Raw genomic sequence first — 15407 nt, 5'->3', positions numbered from 1 at the left:
TGTCTTGTGGAGTGTGGTCACAATGAGTGATCCAAACCGCCCCGGCTCGAGCGTTTGCGAGCGAAACATTCCTCGTTATCAAAGTTGATAAGCGTCAGCTCAGAGCCAGATGTCGGAGCCCCCTCTTTTTTGTGTCGCATGCAGATGTCCAGCAGCGACTTTTGATCCGGTGCTACGACTTTAAATGTGACCGTGCCTCGTCTGCTAATGAGAATGCATCCTCGTGGAAAAAAAAAAGTCAGTAAACAAGCCCATTGGAGGTCTGCCAGGAGAACAGGTCCTCAAGCAAGGTTCCTAATGAATGATTTTGTTCCGTTTTGTCCCAAACAGTTCTGTTACACGGTCCATTACGGACATTATTCCTCTTAAAAAAGAAAGAGGGTAGGGGGTGAGCATGAAATATGTCCAAAGTGAGAACAGAAATGAAGAACAATGGCGAATAAGCCCATGCTTTTGACAACACCACTAAAATTAAATGGCACCCATCTCTGCGCATTGTTATATGTTATCTGTTTGCCCCCGATCCAATTACCACCGCGCTAATTGTGCTGTGAGTGACAACTCCAGAGGCTTCACAAAAGAGCAGAAGGGGGGTAGAAAAAAACACCTCATCTGGTTATCAAAAATTAATTACCTTTTTAATGTGGTGTAGAAGAGACTTTCCATGTTTTGGATTTTCATTATCTTACAGTGAGCCTTTAGCGTCTGATCTGAGTTCAGTGAAGTGTGGCAATCTCACTTTAGCGCCCGTCCTCCGAGTATTGAAAAGAAAACAGAAGATCTGATACACGCTCGCTCTAAGTCATGCTAATGACTCAAAGGGTGAAACCCCACCGTTCTCTGTGTTGTTGCTGCCGCTGATGATGAAGAGGTGTGGATGTTTATCTTCACACTCTCACTTTGAGGTTTGGGGAGACAGTGCATCAAAGAGTGCCAAATACCAGGCCTGGTGATTGTGACTGTGATGGTCTGTGTGTGTGTGTGTGTGTGTGTATGTGTGTGTGTGTGTGTGTGTGTGTGTGTGTGTGTGTGTGTGTGTGTGCGCGTGCGTGCGTGCGCCGAAGTGTGAATGTCTACTTTTGTAAGTGTGTTTGTGTGTATGTGTGCTTGCATTTGGGTGTGTGTGTGTTCCTATGTATGTGTTTTTGCGGGTATGGGGAGGAAGGGGGGGGTGACAGACGTGAGAAAGGGCCACAGAGGGGGGTCGGTGGGTGGAGGAGATTTTCAGCTCCAAGAGAGCGCTTGCCACATCCTTTTCATACCGTGCAGCAATTACACTCTGGGTTATTTATAGGTCATTGTGTGTCTGTTTGTGTGTGTGTGTGTGTGTGTGTGTGTGTGTGTGTGTGTGTGTGTGTGTGTGTGTGTGTGTGTGTGTGTGTGTGTGTGTGTGTGTGTGTGTGTGTGTGTGTGTGTGTGTGTGTGTTGTGCTGTCCCCCTGCCGAGCAGATAAGGAAGAGCACTGAGCAGCAGGGGGCCCACAGTGTTTGGCACTGAGTTGCCAGCTGAAGGAGGAAGTGTGTGTGCGTGTGCGTGTGCGTGTGTGTGTGTGTGTGTGTGTGTGTGTGTGTGTGTGTGTGTGTGTGTGTGTGTGTGTGTGTGTGCATGCACACACATACAGGTGTGTCTGTCTAAATGTGTGTGTGTGTATGTGTGTGTGTGTGCGTGTGTGTGTGTGGCAGAGAGAAAAAGGGAGCGAGAGATGATCTGAGACTTCCATGGATTTGCATGTAACGCTGGCATCTGTCCTCACATTTGGCATTCGGCAACTAGTGGATAACTCTGACAGTCTGTCACCTGCCATTCAAACTTTTGCCTCTCAAAAACCCTCTTCTTTTGGTGCATTTCGTACACAACTCGTGGGATCCTGGAAGTCACATTCACTCAATATATCCATATATATAGTCTAAGAGTCTAAGAGTCAAAATGGAACAATATCAAACACTGTCTGGACTTTGGTGGGACAAAAAGTTAACTATGAGGATGAAAATACTGTACTTGTTTGTCGTTAAGCTACTGAGACAGAATTAGCAGAATGTAACTCTGATAGTACCTATCATGGCATCACAAACAAAAGAAGTGACGTTGTTGTAAAATGCAAAAAGTCACCATACATTTACAACAGGCCATGCCTTAATGTACCATGGTGTTGTAAATCCCGCCCAGCAAAGCATAGTTGATGTCAGGCAGAGCACAGGTAGAGTGTTTGAGCAGACCCCGACACCCCAAGGCTTGCCATGTGGAGGTGTGACACGGAGGTTTTGAATTCATCCAAATTCATCCCCGAAGTGGCCGGGTAGAATTATCTGATTGAGAATGGCTTCACATAAAATATATGCGTAATGCAGTTTTGTTAAACACAGTTCACTTGTCCCAACTGAATAATTCATTCTGATTTTTAAAGAATTATTCTTGTTTTCAGCTCTTGTTTTCATATAATAACCTGAAAAAAGGGAATAGCCGTATTTTTGGTTTTGTAGAGCGCCATCTAAATCCTACCTGCAATATTATACCTCAGTAAACAATCATGCACTCTTTGGTTCCCTCCTGTCCAGTAGAGTATAATGCTATTCCTGAGTAAGCTGACCTCAAGTGGCTCCCCAGAAGTGCTCACCCTGCTTACTGGCAGGGCTTATTCAGAGGGCTCCTTTGATCTATATGGATGCTCACCACTCCTTTGATCCCCCCATCCTCTTTCCCCCTTTCCCCCCCCTTACCCCCGACCTCCATCCATCTTTTGTCTCCTGTCCGTCTGTTCCCCAGCTTCAGCATCGAACCCAACTACGACTTCGTCTACATCTACGACGGGCCGGACAGCAACAGCCCGCTTATCGGCAGCTTCCAGGACAGCAAGCTGCCCGAGCGCATCGAGAGCAGCTCCTACACCATGTACCTGGCCTTCCGCAGTGATGGCTCCGTCAGCTACGCCGGCTTTCACCTCGAGTACAAAGGTAAGGGGTGCCGGGGACGACGGCGAGAGCGTGCCACGGTGTCGTAACCGCTCCGCCCCGTGTCAGAGTCAAGGCCCTGAGCCGTCAACCGGAACCCCGTGGAATCCATTGATCACGTTTTTATCAAAGCACTTGAAATGAAGCCTGCTTTGACTAACCACGAGCGGAGGAGTTGAGGCACAAGGCTGCTTTCAAAATAAGCCCCTGCGCAGTCATATGGAGATTTCCCTTTTTGGTGTTCGAAGAACTCTCTTCCTTAAGCACAGTGACAGACACGCACACACACACAGACATACACACACACACACTCGAGACAAACTCTCTTCCTTAAGTACAGTGACAGACACACACAGCCAGACACACTCACAAAAACTCATACTTCACACACACTCAAGTCCTATGAGAGTAATCAGACAGTAATCATGTGTCGTCCCTATTATATTTTTCCCCTCTTCCAGCCAAGCTGCGGGAGTCTTGCTTTGACCCGGGCAACGTCATGAACGGCACCCGCCTGGGCAGCGACTACAAGCTGGGCTCCACGGTGACGTTCTACTGCGAGGCGGGCTACGTGCTGCAGGGCTACTCCACCCTCACTTGCATCATGGGCGACGACGGCAGGCCCGGGTGGAACAGAGTGCTCCCCAGCTGCCAAGGTACACACACACACACACTCCGATCACAGACACTCACAGACACAGACACAAGCACACACACAAACACTCCGACCACAGCCACTCACACTCACAGAAACAGACACAAGCACACACACAAGCACACACACACACACACACACACACACACACACACACACACACACACACACACACACTCACAGACACAGACACAAGCACACACACACACACACACACACTCTGATCACAGACAGAAGCACTATCATGGCCACAGTAAATTACCAAACTAACCATCAGGTCTTTTCGACCTGACATGGATTAGCTCTAGTCTCTTACTAAACTGTTTCAAACACACTATTAAGAACCAGTTTTAGTTCAACATCCTGAAGCATATCAGTTAATCTTTAAAAATATTGATCTATGTAATCTATATAAATATTATAATTCCAAATTTCAGTGTTTCATCAGCTCTTTGTATAAACCGAGAGGTATATCGTACTGCCTGTAAAAAAAAAAGTTCTATGATTTTATTAACATTAATTTCTATATAAATGTTTCCTACAACATATCCTTTTATGCTAGAAACTACATAAGTGAATGCTACTGGGCCATAGTTCCTGCTTGCTGTATCCAAGCTGTCCTCGTTATCTTACCTTCTCAGTTCTAATACACGCCTAACGTTTGCTCCCTGCATCTGTGTGTCTGTAGCCCCTTGTGGTAGCCGGTCCACTGGTAACGAGGGCACCGTCCTGTCACCAAACTTTCCCCGGAACTACACGTCAGGCCATAGCTGTGTGTACGCCATTTCTGTGCCGAGGGAGTTTGGTAAGTACTTTGGTTTCTGACGCCTACATTTCCCAGTAGGTGCATCTTTCACCAAGCGATTTTGCAACATGTTGTCAAACGATAAACTGTAGATAGCTAGATGCCATTACTATTGCTACAATCAGTAAATGGGATGTAAGCATGTTCAGCACCTCAGAAGATGCAATTACATTATGTTCCACTGTCAAATATTACATTTCACAGTTATATCCATATGCATGGTGATGTATGATGTTTAAAAACATCAAACTAAAATAAAATTGTGAATGCAATTCACCATCTCACCACCTTTGATGTTAGAAAGGAAGTGATTAGTCTGATAAGTACAATTTATAGGCATTAGAAATATTTATATGATGACGCCAGACAATCTGATCTAACTAGACATACCTTCATTTATTTTTGTGAAATAACCAAAGATCTGTCCTGTTTCTGTTACGGTGGCTGGGTTCCTTTTGTTCTCCTATCGATTTTGCACGGCTAGTTTATTCTTTGTTGAACAGGATCGGTGCGCTGTGTGCGGGTGCAGTGTGAGAACGGCTCTCTAAATCCAATTTGAGTATTGTGTTAATATTCCTAAATCCCACAAACAAGACCCCAAGGGAACAGGGACACCTGGAGACCAGCCCCCCACCCCTCCCCCGTGTACACATATCGCTGACTGGCCATTTGCTCATGAAAATGCACAAACAAAGCATGTTTCATTTGCGCACGGCAAAAAAGCTCTCCTCTCCAACACACTGTTTAATTACAGACCCGGCCTAGGTCATCTGTACCCCCCGCGCCCCTCCGTTCACAGAGGCCTGCCCGCTAGTGACCAAGGTAAAGACTTCAGTGGCGTACCCTCTCTCCTGAAGCATTAATTCTTGCCTGAGGATTTAGAGCCGGAAAGAAATGAAGTGCTCACTTGTAACTTAGCAACAAGCTGGGGATTTTTTTTTTTGGTTTTTCCTCACCTCGCACTTGGAAACTTGAAAACCTCTGAGTGCAGAAAAGCCCTTAGGTTAGGTGCAGCAATAATTTAGGGCAACAAATAGTTTTTATCATATTCCCTCCCAAATGTCACCGCTAACCATCCAAGGGGTTGGAAGACCTGGGAAAATGGGTTTGATTAAGACACTTGCGAGCGCTAGCATGGGCCACCCATGTCTGAAACAAACAGTGAATGCAGATGCATGACCAAGAAAAGGTCAGTGAGACGGAGCAGACATTCTCAATTTGAAGGTAATAAAACAGTTCACTTGATAAAGTGTTATTGGGAGTGGCAGTGTGCAGACTCTCTTGCATCAGATTGGATTGACTATACTATTGTCCGTGCTCTATCTTAATTTGTGCACCACCTTCTGATACAGGGCTTTTTTGTGTGTATTAATTCGTGGTATGAACAATGGAAGTGGAGATTTGCCGCTCGACGTAGCTACTACGCTTTCGAGAAACAGTCATGAGTAGGTCTGTGTTTCAGCCAAAGATGTGTCCCACCACAGTGATTCAGCAGGGACCTCCATCGTCACACCTCAGGGTAGTATCATCGAGCTTTGTAACTGACTCGGGCGTTTGTTCCTTCTCTCCTTTCATCCTCCTCCTCCTCCTCCTCCTCCTCCTCCTCCGTGTCCAGACAGTAAGGCTAATGGAGAGCATTGAGTGATGGGATTACGTATCCAGCGCTGATCCCAAACTCTATCCCCGCGACACAGTCCTGTCACTCTTCCCAATGTACAGTTAGCCGCGCGTCGAGACCCTGAGATATCCCATTAAAAAGGGGGCGGCACTTGCTCTCTAAAGCCCTGACAAGGAAAGTCAGGCTGTTTTGATAACTATTCGCTCAAAGGGGATTTAGGGGAGTAGGGGCAGGAGGGTGGGGGCAATCCCCCCCCCCCCCCCCCCCACACACACACACACCCACCTACCCCTTACCCACCGCATAGCTTACCCAACCCAATTCTCCCATGAAGAACTCATTCAGCATTGCAGTGCCATGGCTTGCTTTGGCAGCTTAACCATCTTCTCAGGGACTACTGTTGGGTATTAGCCAGTCTTTAGCCACCTCTCCCGAAAGAAGAGCCTGAAAACTCACGGAAAGAGTGGGACTTACTGTGTCTCTCCCGACATCAAGCTTAGTTAAGTCTCTTTCAGCAATTAGTCAATCAGTTAATCACATCACACTAATTGCACAGTAGTAAAGTATGAGTCACTCAAGTATATGAGGCAGGAATCACACTGAGATATGATAAAGTAAGGATAGGTGTATTTTCCTGAAAATCGTTTTTTTTCCTTTAATGGCTGTCTAATCAAATAAAACATGATAGAATACTTGGATGTCGCTTGTGGCAGACGTAAAGCATCCATACTACTGTAGAGGCTCATTTCTTCCTTGGGGAGCAAACATGTATCGGTGTGGGATCAATACTGACAAAAATAGATTTGAAAGAGCACTATGTGGTAGAGAACTGAAGGGGAGCCACGGTTCAGTAATTTCATCGAATTTCCATCACAGGTAATAGGTTTCATGGATATAAACATTAACAATAATATTAGCTGGCTTTGGGCTGCTACATTTTCTGCCATTAGCTTTCTTTGACCCCAGACAATATCAGTATTAGTAGCGCTCCCTGTCTTCCCACAGACAGCGTGCCCACACACATACAGACAGCTGCTGTACGCACAAACACACACATACACACACACACTCACACATGCACACACACACACACTCACACGCACACGCACACGCACACGCACACACTCACACGCACACACACAAACACAAACACACTCACACGCACCCACACACACACACACACACACACACACTCACACACACACACACTCACACTAACACACACACACTCACACACACGCACGCACACTTAGTATACTGCCAAAGCCATACCCAAAATGGGATGATGGGTTTTCAAACTCAAACCAATGAAACACAGAGAGAGAGAGAGAGAGAGAGAGAGAGAGAGAGAGAGAGAGAGAGAAGTTGGTATGCGCTCTCGATTCTAAACTCATTCAAGAGCGCACAGATACACGGTGAACCTTATGCATAAGGATGGAGTGATGGAGTGGTTGCAGGTAATCGGGCTTCTTACTCTGTCTCGTGCCAGGATGTTCTCACTGTTCTTACACTATGTGCTATCTGTGTGTGTGTGCGTGTGTGTGTGCGTGTGTGTGTGTGTGTGTGTGTGTGTGTGTGTGTGTGTGTGTGTGTGTGTGTGTGTGTGTGAGAGAGAGTGCACTGGGAAAAGCTCACGCATTACCATACACCTGAACCTGCTATTGCACAGTCTGCATTTCCAAGCTGTGATTAAGAGCTTAAAGTGTCTCATGGAACAAAGCCTTGGCAGCAACCGGTCTACTCCCCAAACTAAAAGGAATACATTTTACATTTTGCTCCCGGTGCCGACCACCTCAGGATATCGGAAATCCATTTTCTAATCCATCTGTCTGGTGCGCTTTCTATTTCAAATTTGTTAAACCGAAATCCTTATTTTATTGTACATTTAGATATAGCCATGCATTATGACTTTTAAGGCCCTTGCAAGAAGTTGTTGCTTTTTTTTTTTAGGAAGTTATTAATATTTCTGCGAAACAAGTCAAGCACCAACACTTAGCTAAATACGCACTGTCGTTCGGTGGTTGAAGCATCTCAGGTAACTTAGGATCAGCTATTTAGGCTGCAGATAGTGTAAAACCTTCAATAGGGACCATGAGGGGGGATTCTGCCATGACACTTCATAGGACTACAAACCCCATGCTTTCCTATGAAAGTAATTTACTATTTCATCAGACAAGCACTTTCATAAAAAGTGAAAACCGCCTTGGCCAAAACCCAGCGTAGCTCTAATCTGCCAGTCATTGGCAGGTTTATTTATTTAGTCTGGAATTCACTTATTTATGTTGCACTCACTATTTCCTGACAGTTGAACTTTGCCGTCGTTCTGCCATGTCTATTCCAGCGGCTGCAATCGTTGGATAATGTCCTGAAAAGCATGTACGCCGTTAAAATTTCCCTGAGCACTTTTGGTGGTTGACATTTTGTACAGTTGTAGCTTATTTGTGTTAAATATTCATTAGAAAATTACGTGGGTTTTTTTTGTGAGTGACTTTAGGAAGATTTCCAATAAGAATGTTAAAACGTGTGTAGAGCAAGACAAGTTACTACATCAATCAGCAGTATTTAACCTGTAAAGTTTGGAAAGTGAAAAGCAAGAAGCATTAATTGAGGAATGGTTCACTGATGAATATGACATCGACACATAATAGCTTCCTATTTGCAAGCGGTGTGTTTGTTTTTCCCTCACCAACCAGGCTCGATTAGACATCTTTAGCATGCCATGTGGAATCCTGCTCTGACGTTACCCTTCACTTATAAGACCTCGTTCTGAGTTTATAAGTATACCATATTCATTTAAGATTCTCTCACTCCCAAGTTTTTTTTTTTTAATGTAGCATTGCCAAGAGAGGTCATAGTAATGCATCAGCATGTAGATTTTAAGAAAGGTTGTTTTAGGCCATTTTAATTCAGGTACGAGAGGTCCAAGTTATCATGCAGAATTTGTGGAGTCGATTTGAGCTAGACTCGATTTGAGTCGATTTGAGCTAGACTCACACTACAGCTAGCGGTTGTGATGGGACAGCTGATGCCACTGAAATGCCCATCTATCCACAGCACAGGATCTCGTGCCAGGATAGCAGTGGCTGCCACCCCCCCGTTGAGTGAGAGCAGCGAGACCTGGGATTGAGATCTCAGTGATTCTGGGATTGAGATCTCAGTCGGCGAGCACAACCAAGCACTGACACGTACAGTAGTCACACACAGGAGCGGAGCCACTCACTGCTACCAAAGTCAGTACAAATCTGCCCCAATCCCTCAGCCCCTCTCTACCCCACCCCACCCCTTTCCCTCCCACGACTGGGAACAGCACTTTCTCTGCCTACCAGGTAGACCCCGCCCACCCCCACCACCACCCACACACACATGCTCTCTTTCTCCGGCTGTCTCCCACACGCCATTCATACATTCATTTCCCCGGGATCTGGAGACGCTGTTCAAAAATGCACTGCTCTGCAGCCGTTTTTTAATGTTTCATTATTCTGTCACAAAGAATGATGGCAGCAATATTTCAGACAATGACAGGTTTGGTCGAGGAGATGAATTATTCAGTACACCCCACCACCACCACCGGCACCACCACCCCCTCCTCAACACGCACCCCACATCCATCCAACCCCCCCCCCCCCCCCCCCCCCCCCCCACACACACACACACACACTTTCTACTCCTTGGCCTGGGGCACACTCCGAGAGTGCATGGAGTCCAAAAAACTTGGAGTGAAGAAAAAAAAAAAAGGGCATGCCTCTGTGGAAAGGAAAAAAACCCGGACAAGTTTAATTACCTCTGACTGTTCAATATTGCACAAAATCTACACTCAGACAGTAAATTGCAAATACTCAAGCTGTTTGTATACAGTATGCGCATGTGGGTGTGTGTGTACGAGAGTGTGTGCGCTTTCTCACTTTGCTGGAGGCCCTGGGTGTTTTTCACTGTGCCAAGCACATATGTGCAAAAGCCAACTTTGCAAGCTCTAAAACAATAAACATCATTGTGCTAAAACACTCTTGAGCATTTCACAAAGAGGTGTGTGTGTGTGATGTGTTAAAAGTCACGTACAGAACCAGCTATCCCCACCCACTCCACAATCTTTTGTTGTTGTTTTGCTGCTCTGGTGTGTTAATTAGCTGTTGCAGTTCCTCGCTGTTCGCAAGGGCCACGTTGAACATTTAATCAAGCCCCGGACATTGATTGCTTAATTCATTACTTTAAACGTACTGTATGTAATCTCCATCTGTTTATCAGCAGCAGTCAGTCGGGGCTGTTGTTTGCTGGAAAAGTTTCTGCCCAAGGATCCATTACCTCGGGCTTTTAAATGTCAGTGGGTTTTCATTAGTGAAGCCGCCAGTGTCACACAAAGATGAGTGCCTTTTTCTACACCTTTTAAGCCTGTTTGGAGACCATGCGTCTTAGATACGATGAGACCGCAGGGTGCCATCATTGTGTAGCATTGTTTTATCGCACCTCTAATGCCAATCTTTTGCATGCACAGGGGAGACATATGAACATCCATTTATGGTCACACATGACACAAAAGTGTATTTTTTTCATCAAAGCACCTTCATATGCACATCTGACAGCTCTTCTCTCTCACCACAGCATGCTTCCGTCAGTCCCACTTATTTTTTATGTCCTCTTCTAACGCTTTGTCGAACGTCTGAATGCTTTGACTGTGTGTAGCATGTAGCGTGGAGCGCAGAGTGTTCCTTTGTCCTCTGTGTTGTCACGTAGGAATAAATCTCAGTGATTAGAGCCTAGCCTCTCAGTACTGTGTGCAAAAGATATGATGAGGCATTTTGGCCTGGGACTGTAGTCACTCAGCCCCGAGTCCTTCCTCCCACTCCTCCTCTTGGGGCCCTGTCCTAGTGAGCTCGATGTATTACCTCTGTGGCCCCAACCAGACAGCAGGCCCAGAGGATAGAGATTTGCATTACCCAGGCTTATTTGTTATGCATTATTCCAGCCATAGCCTATCATCGACGGGGAGGGAGTTTTTAATGAACATTTATTGATTCCCAGCGTATTCTTGCCAGGCAAAGGGGTTGAGGGTGAGGATACAGTGCGCGTCTGGTCTTTTGCTCTAGCCTTGCGGTAACCATGGAAATGACACTCACCCGCCCTGAGGTAAAAAAAAAAAAAAAACAGGAACGAACTTTTCCGACAAAGCCAAAGGAGTCACGAAGTGCGGCAGACGGAGGGAAAATGAAAAATGATCTGTGGGAGTGATTCTCACAGGTTTTTTTTCTTCTCTAGATCTGTCCATCTCCTGACATGTACAGTCCTGACAGGCCTCCTCGTGTCTCTCTCTCCTAAAGACAGACCTTCATCCGTCGCTAGTGCCAAGCTTGGCAGGTTGAGCTGCGATCCGCGGCGTCAAACCCACATTGTCATCCGACTCAAGAGAAAAAATGTCTCCCGAATACCCTCTTGAGCCTCCCTTTCACAACATGCCAGGTCAATTGCTGCTGTTTAGCGTGACTGCCTGGCCTCTTATGCCAGTGTCCCTTTTGCTATTGTTTACAGTAAGAATGTAAACATGGCAGGGCTGGATGATGTGTTCGCTTCCGCACGCCTCTTCGTCTTGGTTGGCATAAATGCTTGGAAATGGGTTTTGCACAGAGGGGAAGATAGCTTGTGGCTATTGCAGTAAGGCAGGGAGTTCTATATTTGTAGCCTGCTCTGGCTTTAGTAGTCACCTCTGACCTTCAGGAAGTAACCAGCATGCTTCACCCACATGATGCCCAAGGTCGGCTGAGTCTTTGAGAGCACGCAGCCCTGTTTAGCCAAGGTCTGTCTTCCTCTTCCTCCTCCTCCTCCTCCTCCTCCTCCTCCGCCGGCTCACATGAGCAGGAGGGACACAGGGGGCACTGCATGGCGAGCTCCAGGTCAAGTTTCACATCAACGCCAACATCAACCCAAGGCTAGAATAAGAGAGCAAGAGCGCACACACACACACACACACACACACACACACACGCACACACACGAACACAGACAGACACGGACAGAGCTCATATTTGTCAAGCTTAGCTCAGGGTCTTTTCTGCCTAGTCGGGTTCTAGTCAACCAGAAGACCTCAAAGTGATTTACCCCACGGCAAAGATTCTAGTTACAGCTGCAATCAAAGAATGAATAGAGAAACGATTTGATTTGATTTGAATAGCTGTGCACTTCACTGCAGTTTCCTAAAGAGTGTGAGCTACCAAGAGCAGGGATCTAGACCGACAGTCAGACCGACATAGGAATTGCCGTTGTTCTTATTTGAGCATGCCGGTTTTATTGTTTTATGTTTGCATTTTGTCGTATGCCATTTGAATAGTCAGCCCAGGTTAAAGCCAGTTCAAAGGTCAGACCTCGCAGCACAAAAGTCTAAAGGTTGTGATGTGTTCTACTCGCTTTACAAGGCAAAACAATTCAATCATGCCCTCCAACCAGCACACTGTTAAATCACAAACCTGCAGGCCTGTGCCCACATTCCAACACGCCATTACACCCTAACTGCATTCCCTCTCATCCATGGAGTCGACTGGCACCCTAAATGACAACAGAGCGGCTGGAACACACAGAGTGGAGCACTCACCATAAGTCAAGATGCTTACATGACCAAAACAGGGCCGGATGAGTGTTTTGTCCTTGGGTTGGTTAGGACAGTGTTCAGTCGTACGGCTTAGCTGGGATGAGAGGGAGGATACGGGTGAGGAGAGTGTGTGTGTGTGTGCGTGTGCGAGCGTGTGCGTGTGCATGTGTGTGTGTGTGTGTGTGTGTGTGTGTGTGTGTGTGTGCGCGTGCGTGCGTGTGTGGACGGGCGTGTTTGCAGAGCTGCAGGGAACAAGAGGATCGTGATCTCCCACCGACGGGAGAGGCAACAAGGGCGCCAGTTGGAGCTCTTCTCTACGAAAAAGGGAAGGTGAAGAGCTGTTGACACGCCGTCCGTTGCAGAGCACTTGACTCAGAGAGAGAGAGAGAGAGAGAGAGAGAGAGAGAGAGAGAGAGAGAGAGAGAGAGAGAGAAGGAACCCCCTGGACAGTAGACTAACACAAGGGGTGGGAGTGATGGGTTTAGCTGTACTTTTCCAAATCCCACAGATGGGCTGAATGGTAATGAGAGGATGAGGGCGGGCAGAACCAGAGACTCCTCAAACAGTCAGTCGCCCTGGTCCCTGTGCAGTACCCCCCTCTCCCATCACTGTGCTACACACACCCTGGTCCCTGTGCAGTACTCTCCTCTCCCATCACTGTGCTACACACACCCTGGTCCCTGTGCAACACACACCCTGTTCCCTGTGCAGTACTCTCCTCTCCCATCACTGTGCTACACACACCCTGGTCCCTGTGCAGTACTCTCCTCTCTCATCACTGTGCAACACACACCCTGGTCCCTGTGCAGTACTCTCCTCTCCCATCACTGTGCTACACACACCCTGGTCCCTGTGCAACACACACCCTGTTCCCTGTGCAGTACTCTCCTCTCTCATCACTGTGCTACACACACCCTGGTCCCTGTGCAGTACCCCCCTCTCCCATCACTGTGCTACACACACCCTGGTCCCTGTGTAGTACTCTCCTCTCCCATCACTGTGCAACACACACCCTGGTCCCTGTGCAACACACACCCTGTTCCCTGTGCAGTACTCTCCTCTCCCATCACTGTGCTACAAACACCCTGTTCCCTGTGCAGTACTCTCCTCTCTCATCACTGTGCTACACACACCCTGGTCCCTGTGTAGTACTCTCCTCTCCCATCACTGTGCAACACACAAATCATGACTACGCTTATATGCAGGCTGCTACACACACACACACACACACACACACACACACACACACACACACACACTCTCTCTCTCTCTCTCCGCTCTCTCTCTCTCTCTTTCTGCCTCTTATTTTACATCAGTCTTTTTTTTGCTCTCTCTCTTTCATTCTCCTTTCTTTCTCTGATGACCACTTCTCTGTGTCCGTCCTGCTTTGGCTCCCTATCTTCCTGGCCCATTCCCTCCCACTGTTCATTCTCTGTTTCATGTTAGCACATCTCTGCATCTCACTTTTGGTCTCTCTCTCTCTCTCTCTTTCACTCTCTCTCTTTCTCTCTCTCTTTCTCTCTCTCTTTCACTCCCTCTCTTTCTTTCACTCCCTCTCTCTCTCTTTCTCTCTCTCTCTCTCTCTCTCTCTCTCTCTCTCTCACTCCCTCTTTCTTCTCTTTCGGTTTCTCTATCCCTATGTTTCATCCTCCAGTGTCCCAACCCTTCATACGTGTACACAGAGCTGGATGTCACTCTCTTCAGGGCACATACATGTCCTTCACTCTTCGTCTTGATCATGTATTCTCCTTATCGCTCCCTCTCTCTTTCTCTTTCTCTCTGCCTCTGTCTCTCTCCATCCCTCTCTCCCTTCCTTCCCTCTTCATCCATGCTGACTCGATTCCTCTGTCCCCACCATGTGGTGAGAGCAGAGCACTCATTTCTCTCACACACACACACACACACACACACACACACACACACACACACACACACACACACACACACACACACACACACACACACACACACACACACTGGTCCCTGTGCAGTACTCTCCTCTCCCATCACTGTGCAACACACACCCTGTTCCCTGTGCAGTACTCTCCTCTCTCATCACTGTGCAACACACACCCTGTTCCCTGTGCAGTACTCTCCTCTCTCATCACTGTGCAACACACACCCTGGTCCCTGTGTAGTACTCTCCTCTCCCATCACTGTGCAACACACAAATCATGACTACGCTTATATGCAGGCTGCTACACACACACACACACACACACACACACACACACACTCTCTCTCTCTCTCGCTCTCTCTCTCTCTTTCTGCCTCTTATTTTACATCAGTCTTTTTTTGCTCTCTCTCTTTCATTCTCCTTTCTTTCTCTGATGACCACTTCTCTGTGTCCGTCCTGCTTTGGCTCCCTATCTCCCTGGCCCATTCCCTCCCACTGTTCATTCTCTGTTTCATGTTAGCACATCTCTGCATCTCACTTTTGGTCTCTCTCTCTCTCTCTCTCTCCTTTCACTCTCTCTCTTTCTCTCTCTCTTTCTCTCTCTCTCTCTCTCTCTCTCTTTCACTCCCTCTCTCTCTCTTTCTCTCTCTCTCTCTCTCTCTCTCTCTCTCACTCCCTCTTTCTTCTCTTTCGGTTTCTCTATCCCTATGTTTCATCCTCCAGTGTCCCAACCCTTCATACGTGTACACAGAGCTGGATGTCACTCTCTTCAGGGCACATACATGTCCTTCACTCTTCGTCTTGATCATGTATTCTCCTTATCGCTCCCTCTCTCTTTCTCTTTCTCTCTGCCTCTGTCTCTCTCCATCCCTCTCTCCCTTCCTTCCCTCTTCATCCATGCTGACTCGAT

At 47.1% G+C, this 15407-nt stretch overlaps 1 protein-coding gene across 4 annotated transcripts in view; it reads left to right on the top strand.

Moving 5' to 3' along the window:
- csmd3b (CUB and Sushi multiple domains 3b) overlaps nt 1-15407 on the top strand; it is a 363440-nt gene that overhangs the window by 247726 nt on the left and 100307 nt on the right. For all 4 annotated transcript variants that reach the window (XM_031585978.2, XM_031585977.2, XM_042710744.1 and 1 more), the window contains 3 exons: nt 2764-2951; nt 3410-3604; nt 4292-4408. In XM_031585978.2, coding sequence (XP_031441838.1) covers nt 2764-2951; nt 3410-3604; nt 4292-4408 — 500 coding nt within the window. The remainder of the gene's footprint in view (nt 1-2763; nt 2952-3409; nt 3605-4291; nt 4409-15407) is intronic.

Source organism: Clupea harengus, chromosome 19, assembly GCF_900700415.2.
Source record: "Clupea harengus chromosome 19, Ch_v2.0.2, whole genome shotgun sequence".
In the NCBI taxonomy this organism is placed as follows: Eukaryota; Metazoa; Chordata; class Actinopteri; order Clupeiformes; family Clupeidae; genus Clupea; species Clupea harengus.
Note: the sequence above shows the minus strand (reverse complement) of the source record. Positions and strands in the feature narration are given on the sequence as shown.